General features: G+C 43.0%; 1 protein-coding gene across 1 annotated transcript in view; it reads right to left on the bottom strand.

Annotated features, from left to right (window-relative positions):
- Positions 1–280: 280 nt before the first annotated feature.
- SPAG1 (sperm associated antigen 1) overlaps positions 281–8,857 on the bottom strand; it is a 92,079-nt gene continuing 83,502 nt past the window's right edge. Inside the window, exons 16-19 of the mRNA XM_060116035.1 lie at positions 7,367–7,493; positions 2,309–2,473; positions 625–996; positions 281–517 (exon numbers count right to left, since the gene is read on the bottom strand). Of these exons, the coding sequence (XP_059972018.1) occupies positions 386–517; positions 625–996; positions 2,309–2,473; positions 7,367–7,493 (796 nt within the window). The 3' untranslated portion in view covers positions 281–385. The remainder of the gene's footprint in view (positions 518–624; positions 997–2,308; positions 2,474–7,366; positions 7,494–8,857) is intronic.

Genomic DNA, 8,857 nt, shown 5'->3' with positions numbered 1-8,857 from the left:
ATGAACTGTAAAGAAATACATTTCTATCAAACTTAACAGGACTCCTTCATAGCCCAAAGAAGTGTAATTTAACTCAAAATTTTAACAAGTAAGTTATTAAAAGAAAATGTATAATATAAATTAAAATGCATCTTAAGTTCCAGATATACTTATTATTAAATATAAAGATGTTAGCTCTGGTACATAAGAAAATATTTAAAACTAATAAAAAGCAGATTGTAGAATATATGTGTTCTATGTATAAAAATAAGTAAAATATTTTATAGCCCACACCAAGGAATCTTTTCTAAGCCAGGTTTTATCCATGCAACTCTATTACAATACCATCTCATTAGCATTACTGGAACACATACATGCATGGAAGAAATCTAACAATAATCTTTATTTAAAGCTCATACTGCCTTTTGAGGGCCTGCACGTCTTCTAAAGTAAAATGTTTGTTTGGTGTGTCTGAGAGGTCATCAAAGAGCTGTTTAATCTGCTCCTTTTGGCCCTTGCTAATCAGTGTCAACATCATCTGAAAGAAGGAGAAAAATTATATTAGCATACAAACTGGCATTTTAAAGTTGTTATAAAAACCCTAAAAAAAATCAATCTCCATGAATAACATAGTTTGCCATTTACCTTAAACCTTTCTGCTTTACTCAGATATAAAAGATGCTGATATACCAAAGAAGGATCTTTATCAATAAGATTATTTTTCAGAGACTGGATGAGAAGCAGGAATGTATCCCCTTCAAGTTTGTTACTCAACAACACTGGCAAGTCTTTCGGTTCAGTGATGGCTAACAGGTGTGCACAGGCTTCTTTATCTTTCCTAGTACTGAATGCGTTTATAACCTGGCCAAATTCGTAGGCATTGTTAGGCTTGGGGATTGGTAGTTTCTCGTAGAATTCTCGTGGCCCGTTGCTTGTGTCCCCCTTCTCAGAAGCACGGGAGTCAGTGGAGACGTCCTCCGAGGTCCTTTCAGGCTCCTCTTTCTGGCCTTCATTCACCTTCAGGGGGAGACAGATTACACTGTGACACAATGGCCATTGCATACACCCCAAGTTACCTTTATTAAAACGGGAAGGGGGCTTCTCTGGTGGCGCAGTGGTTGAGAGTCTGCCTGCCGATGCAGGGGACACGGGTTTGTGCCCCGGTCCGGGAGGATCCCACATGCTGCGGAGCGGCTAGGCCCATGAGCCATGGCCGCTGAGCCTGCACGTCCGGAGCCTGTGCTCCGCAATGGAAGAGGCCACAACAGTGAGAGGCCCGTGTACCGCAAAACAAACAAACAAACAAACAAAAAAAACGGAAAGGAACTGAAAAACACAAGTGGACGGTAGTTTAGTCAAGTTCTAAGTGAAAATATATAACTTGTAATAATCATAAAATCTACTTTTTTTTAGGAAGAGAACTTTTAAAGTATAAGTATCCATTCATAAAAGCATTCATTTTTAAAGTTAAAAAAAATGTTGACACTGAGAATATGACAGTGAAATTTTATAATTTTCCACAAGTAAAAGCTGCTGCATAAAAGAAGACCTGTAACAACTTTATATCTCTTCTTCATGATAAATTTTACATTTACTTGTTTTGTTACATTTGATAGAGAAGTCAACTTACATTTTTCAATTCTCTTAAAACAGCTTTTTCCTTCCCTCCGTAGAGGGAAAAACTCCCTAGCTTCTTTCACATATTAGCCTCTAACTCTTAGCAGAAATGTAAGATGATAGGTAGCTGATATAGTATTCAGGAAAACACAGGAATCCAAGAGCTGACATTCTTCACTAAAGGCAAAACAAAAGGCTACAGCACAAGGCATCGAGTTGTCTGAAATCACAGAGGTAGGTTTGATTCTAGGGTAGTGCAGGACCCCTGATGAGGCCAGTCTTGTTTACAAGTTTACTAAAAAAGTCTAAATCAATCATGAACCCTCTATGGGGTGTGGCGTGCAGGACCACTGAAATTGAATCAGTCCTGTAGGGTTCTCTGGGTCGACCAGGAAGCAAAGCTCAGTGGCCAGAGGCTCGCAGGGCAACCTGGAGTGGAAGCAATAAAACCACAGGCCAGGTGGTACTGGGGGAGGGGCGCACAGAAAGGAAGAATGCAGACACCCAAGGGTCCTTGGACCCAAGTTGAGAAATGCAGTGGCTAATTATCACAACAAAAGAAAAATCTTATTATAATTTGTTAAAATGTCTTCATTGATCATCAGAATAAAAACACGAAAAATTTTAAAGTCATAAGAATATGACCTCAGAAATCCCATATGAGTATAGGATCTCCAAAAGAGTACTTTCAGAGATAATCAAATATACATACCTCTTGAATCTCAATTTTCCTTCTCTCCTTTTCTTTGTTGAATGATGCTGCATTATCCTGAACATTCAGGATTCTGGTTACCTCTTCCAGTTCCATTTTTGCCTCAATAATATTTGGGTCTAGTAGGAGAACTTTATGGAGATCGTTTAAACTTTTCTGATAATTCTGAAAGCAGGAACAGCAGAGAAAATAATTTTCATACATAAAATGAGAAGGGGCACAGATGAGCCCGGGTGGGAGTGAAATTGGTGAGACGAGTACACAGAGTTTGTGCAGTGGGTTCCATTAGTACCGCAGTAGTAAAGTTAGGCCTATGAGATAAGTCTTGGGCTAAAATATTGTAGCCCACAACACAGTGGCCATCCTCTACAGAAGAGTGAGCACAGAATCTGGGGCTAGAAGGCAAGTTAAGTTCTGTACCACCACAGCTTTCATAGTCCCTGGCACACACAGGCATTTCTGGTCTGCTGAATGAATAGATGAAAGAGCGAACGGCCTACTAGCATGAAAGCTTGAGCAAGATCCCACTGAACCTTTCTGAGCTTCAGTTCTCTCATCTTTAAAGTAAGGATGAGAAGAGATTCTCTAGTTTTCACGAGGTTGTGCCGAGTAATCAGCACATTAATAAAATAACATGGGAGTGGCTTAGCCTTAGAAAGAGCTGGGCCAGTGTTAGCTGTTACCATGATGCCCTGTTCTGTAACACCCTTCGAGTTGCCTACTGCTCAGACAGCCTAGAGTCAACCTTTATTCCTCCATAAAGAGTCAGGCAATACACTGGAGAGGTTGAGGGGAAGGAGAAAGGATCTACGCTTAACCAGACACTGCACGGAATCTGCTGGCAGAGACGGACACCACAGAATCACAGTCTGCTGTGACAAGCCACATTGTAGAACTACAGACTAGACCCATGTTTTGATTAAGCCAAAATTAATTCTGTGAGGAGGCCAGGAATTCCAGTGACGTGTAACCTCTCAAGTATTCACGACATATAATAACAGCACGCACTGGACGCTGAAGCAGAGGTAAAATAAGCTGGTGGTTGTGTGACACTCCTGGGGGACGAGCTGTAATGCCGCGGCCCTTGCCACTCCACCCAGCAACATACTAGAGCAAGAGTGATGTGTTTAAAAGGGATAACCTTACACCTGCTCTAACTTATTTTTAAAAAAGGTAAATTATTTACAAACTGTATGTAGTACATCAGCGCTATTAACAACAATCTCCACACAGCACTTTGTCACAACAGCGCAGTTGGAAAACCTGCTACAAAAAACAAATGACACTGTGTTTCCATCCTAGGTGTTCCAGGCACCGAATCATACTGAAAGGCAAGAAGGGTGGGGGGGGGGGCAGCGGGGCAAGTTGAGGGAGTAATAATAGCTCTTACCCGTCTCAACATTTTGCAAGTATTCTTATTTTAGTCCCACAATAGCCCTATAAATACTGTTATTGTCCCCATTTAAAGGTGAGGAAACAGGCATAGAAAGATAATCTTTGAGATGATGAAAGCAGCAATGAGCAGAAGGTGAATGATAAGACAGCTGTGGAGCTCAAGTGAGAGGCCTGAAAATGGAGACTTGTGAGCTGCAGCCTTGGAAATAGAAGGCCACCAGCAAGGAGTTGACATGACTATTGTTTCAACCATTCAAGGAAAGTCTGTGCCTAAAGACCAATCTGTCTGGTTGGAAGAAACCTAAGAAAGCAAGAAATACACTTTGATAAATGTTAAACAGGCAGGCAAGTGTGAAGAGAGGGCCCGACAGCAGAAGGTGCGGGGACGGCCATGGAGCAGGGAGGCGGTGGCAGAGGAGGGGCCGGGGTGCCGGGTCAACACAGCGTCAGACCCGATCCGGCCCCTCCGTGGGCCGGGTGCTAGGACACCATGGGGGAAAGGACAGCCAGGGCCCCGGCCCTCGTGGAAGCTTACGTCTTATGAGGGGAAACAATAAGAAAACAAGTGAACAAATGAATAAATAAAGTAAGCGTGCACTGCCATTTATGCAATTAAGAGAAGCAAGGAGGGAGACGGATGCTAACGAGGGGAAGGAGTCTCCTTTGACACGGGTGTCAGAGAACACAAGACCTGAAAGGAAGCCAGCCGCGCAGAGTGGGGGGCAGAGGAGAGCTCACACAGAGAGAAAAGTGCGGCTCCAGCAAAAAGGAGGACGTTAAAAGTTGCTAATGACCTTATTAGGCCTCAAAAAAAAAAAAAAAAGGTAAAGTATAATCACATGTGTTTGTGATAACATTTACTATTAATAAATGTGCTTAAACTACAATAACAGCAATTATTTTAGACGATATTACTCTTTTTGATACTTTTGGCCTGATAGCATCCCCAGTTGGCTGTGAATTCCCTAAGGCAGGCACTATGTCTTACCACCTCTATGCTCCCAAAGCCTAGCACGTGAGTGGCACTCGATAGAAGATATACATTGTAAGTAAAAGCAAAATGTTCAATGATCTTTTCTTATGAAGAACAGCTGAACATTAAGGAAAGCCCTATATTTTTCAAACCTGGCACACAGAAAAAAAAAAGTAAAATAAAGCAAGCTAGAAAACAAACAAAATATCTGAGAAAGCACAGGCAGGGCCCCTGCTCCCTGTGAGCCCCTGTGCCACTTCCTCACCAGTCACACAGAGGAAGCCGATCCAGGTGTGAGTTCGGATGCATTTTATAAGCAGTGGTAGCCTTTGAAGATCCTGAAATTAAATTCACTTGGCACATAACTCAAACTACAGGGTATACAGATCAAGTTATAAGAAATCAAACCAGGAAAGCTGCCAGCCTCATACTCTAGTGGGATAGCATTACTAAAAATTGGGATTATCTTTCTGCATCATAATACAATTTCTAGAATTCATTCCAAGGAAGTATAAAATTCTGGTCTTTCATTAGGTACAACTTCTGACTTTGAATCAAGTAAACAAGTTCAAAGAGTCAGGCAGCCAGTATGGGATAAACCTGTTCTAAGGGTCTGGACATATATAAACTCATGAGTCATGCAGATCATGAGTACCTCACGGACCCAAATCCATTAAGTTCAAAAACAGTTGAGTAAATTTTCAAGAAGCCTCTTTTAATTCATGGTGCCACACACCACCTAGGAAATCTTTACGTGAGGTTTACAAATGAGTATGCTGCTAACAAAAAAAAGGGGAGGGGACTGGTCAGGTCGCCTGGGCCCTGGGAATACAGTGAACACACTGAATACAGGACACAGTGCAGCTGTGGAGCTGCTGGGCTGGTGAGTGGGGCATCCACATGCTGGGAGGGTGACACACCCCAGTTCCATGGGGACAGACGCTCCTGCGCTCAGGACATTTCTGGACCTCGCCCTACACACCTCTTCACTTGCCTGTTCATCTGTGTGCTATATAACAAACTTAGGAGGGTGGGAGAGGGGAGGAAAGGGAGGGCAGCTGCATGGCCCTGCTGGTAAGGGGTAGAGGGGTGGCCCCACTGCAGCCTGGGGATCTAGGATCTAGAAAAGCCTGAGCACTCAGTGCACACAGGTCGTACTCATTTGATACAGGACACAAAAACATGACCACCCTCTCTCAACAAAACCTAGGTTTTATGGAATATATCTTTAGATATTTCCCTGTCCGTGATGGGCAGGGAATTACAAGAACTCTCTCAAACTCAATAAAGTCAGCACTTCTCCCTCAAATCTCTCCCTCCTGCTGTACACCCTCCCTTATCACACTGTACTGCTCAGCCACCTGAGACAGAAACCTGTATTTATCCAAAGCAAACGAAAACACTAACTTGAAAAGGTACTCCCGTGCTCACGGCAGCATTATTTACAATAGCAACCTAAGTGTCCATCAGTGAATGAAGAGAGAAAGAAAATGTGGTATATCTACCCAATGGAATATTATTCAGCCATAAAAAAGAAGGAAGTTCTGCCATTTGTGACAACATGATAGACTTTGAAGGCATCGTGCTAAGTAAAGTTAGTCATACAGAGAAAGAACTACCTTATGATCTCACTTACATGGGGAATCCAAAAAAACAAAACCACCACCAACAAAAACTTACAGAAACAGAGAACAGATTGGTGGTTGCCAGAGGCAAGGTGGGAGTTGGGGTGTGGAGGATGGGTGGGAAAGGTTGACGACCCTCAAAAGGTACAAAATTCCAGTTATGTCTCTAAGAGAATAAATCTTAAAAGTTCTCGTCACGAAAAAAAAATTAACTGTGTGGTGAACTACACATATTGTGATCATTTCACAGTATATACAAATACCAAATCACTATGTTGTACACCTGATACGGATATAAAACGTCAATTATACCTCAATTAAAAAAGTCAATGACCTGTACACTGACAATGTGTGAATTTCATTGTATTAAACCTTAATCAACTTGATTCTTTAAAAATACCATTTCAGGAAATGCCATTTCCCAGTATGTTCTGATTTTTCCTTGTCATGTTATTTTCTACAAATAGGAACATTCACTCAAGTTTTCCACACAGAAGAATCATCATAAAGAAAAATGTAATTATACAATAGTTTCCTTGAAAATAATGGTGTGGTTTTCTTGGAAAAGAATGCCATCCTATAGCCTCACACTGACCACCGGCCAGTTTAAGGCCCAAATCACAAGGAACTTCCCAGCCTCTGCCATGTCTCTACCAACGTCCATGGGGTGAACACACCTTCCGTTCTGATACCTCCCTCCCACCCTACAGACAACCCCAGTCCCCTGCTAGAGGAATCCAGTGGCATTGATGGTGGCCTTCAGTAATTCAGTAACAAACCTTCCTGTCCTTTAAAGTGGACCTATTATAACTAACAACACTCCTTAGAAAATCAGGAAATAAATCATCGTTTTTGAGCTGGAAGGAATCTTAGAAATTATCTAGCTCCACATTATAGTTCGGGGAAATCAGGCATCTTCCAAGGTTTTGGGACTGCTGAGTACAGAACTGGGATGAAATCCCAGGATAATGTCACTGCCATTCCTTGAGCCCACAATTTATGTTCATGAAAACCAATAATCTGTTCAGAGCTGACATTTATATATTAAAACGAAGATTTCCTCACCTTGAGTCCTTTGTGAGCAAGAGCTCGTCTATAGCATGCTTTCACACTCCCGAGATCTATCTGAAGCGCCTGGTCACAGTCCTGCTTTGCCTCTTCAAACTGGCCCAGCTTCAAGTAACAGAGGGCTCTGGTATGTAATGGAACTCAGCATTATGAAAGTAAAAACAACATATCTATAAACTTGGGCAACTAACAGAAATCAGAAAATAGCTAAATAAGTCCGTTTCTATACCACAGCTGCTGCAATTGAAACCTAACATTTTCCTCCAATTATGGAATTTTCTTGCAATACTTGCAATCAGGGCCCTGGGGATACAACCGCAATCAAAACAGTCCCGGCCCTCAAGAAGGCTGCAGTCTAGGGGAAGAGACAGTCAAAAGAAGCGAACACAATAAAATCCGTAGAGGATGCTCTGGTAGCACAGAGCTGAGACACGCATCACATTTGGTGGAGCTGAAGCAAGGGGAGGAATAGTCAGGGAAGACTTCCCAGAAGAAGTGACGTTTAAGTTGAAGCCGAGTATAAGGTGAGAATTATCCAATGCGAAGGCACTGGGCTGAGATTTAATGTGTAGGGAGGACACAGCACATGCAAAGTCCTACGGTGACAGAGAACACGGTGCTCTTGATGGACTAAGAAAAGAGCGCTATGGTGGTGATGAGGCTGGGAGAGTGGGAGGCCAGATCAGAAAGGTCCCGGCAGGAGGCTGAGCTTTATCCCAAGGTTAATGGTAGTCCAGTGATGGGTTTTTAAGTAGAGGCTGATCTGTTCACCATGTTTTAGGAAGATTGCTCCAGCTGCAGCATGGAGAATCAGAGGGAACAAGACTGTGCAGGGATACCTGGGAGGGCACTGCAGACGTCTAGGGAGAGCCGGTGTCAGCCGGAGGAGGGGCTGACGGTGAGGGTGGACAGAAAGGCTCACGCCCAAAGGAATTCCGAAGGTAGGACATCTGAGCTGCTGACAGACTGGAGAGGGAGGCGTGGGTCAGGGATGATAACCCACCGTGAGTGCAGAAGTGAGGGAGGTGCTCAGGTCCGGGGCTCAGAGACAGAGATTTGGGGGACATAATTGGAAGGTGGTAAATGGAGCTGGGGAGAGGATTAAATGTTCCAGAGAACATTGGAGCAGACAAGGGATCTATGCCTTTAGAAGCCTGAGAACACCAGGGAAAGAGAAAAGTGAGAAGGGGAGAGCCAGGCTAGTGAGCTGTCTGCACCACAGCCAAAAGGGGAGGTGGTCTCCAGGAAAAACTGAGTGGCCATTGATGCCCAAGGCCACCGAGGCTGAACAGGAGAAGGGTAGAAAAATACCTGTTGGGTTCAGTGACAGAATTTTTCACAAAAAAGGTTGCCAAAAGAGGAAAACATGTACAAAAACAAAGCAGTGTGAGATTAAGTTTAAAAGTTTTTTCTGAAATGGCTAAGAGAACCCATGCTGAGCCCCTATTCTTTAGGAACCATACCTTATTCTTCCTTGTCACTGCAGAC

The sequence above is a fragment of the Mesoplodon densirostris genome, chromosome 13 (genome assembly GCF_025265405.1).
Source record: "Mesoplodon densirostris isolate mMesDen1 chromosome 13, mMesDen1 primary haplotype, whole genome shotgun sequence".
Classification (NCBI taxonomy): domain Eukaryota; kingdom Metazoa; phylum Chordata; class Mammalia; order Artiodactyla; family Ziphiidae; genus Mesoplodon; species Mesoplodon densirostris.
This window is presented reverse-complemented; position numbering and strand designations above follow the sequence as displayed.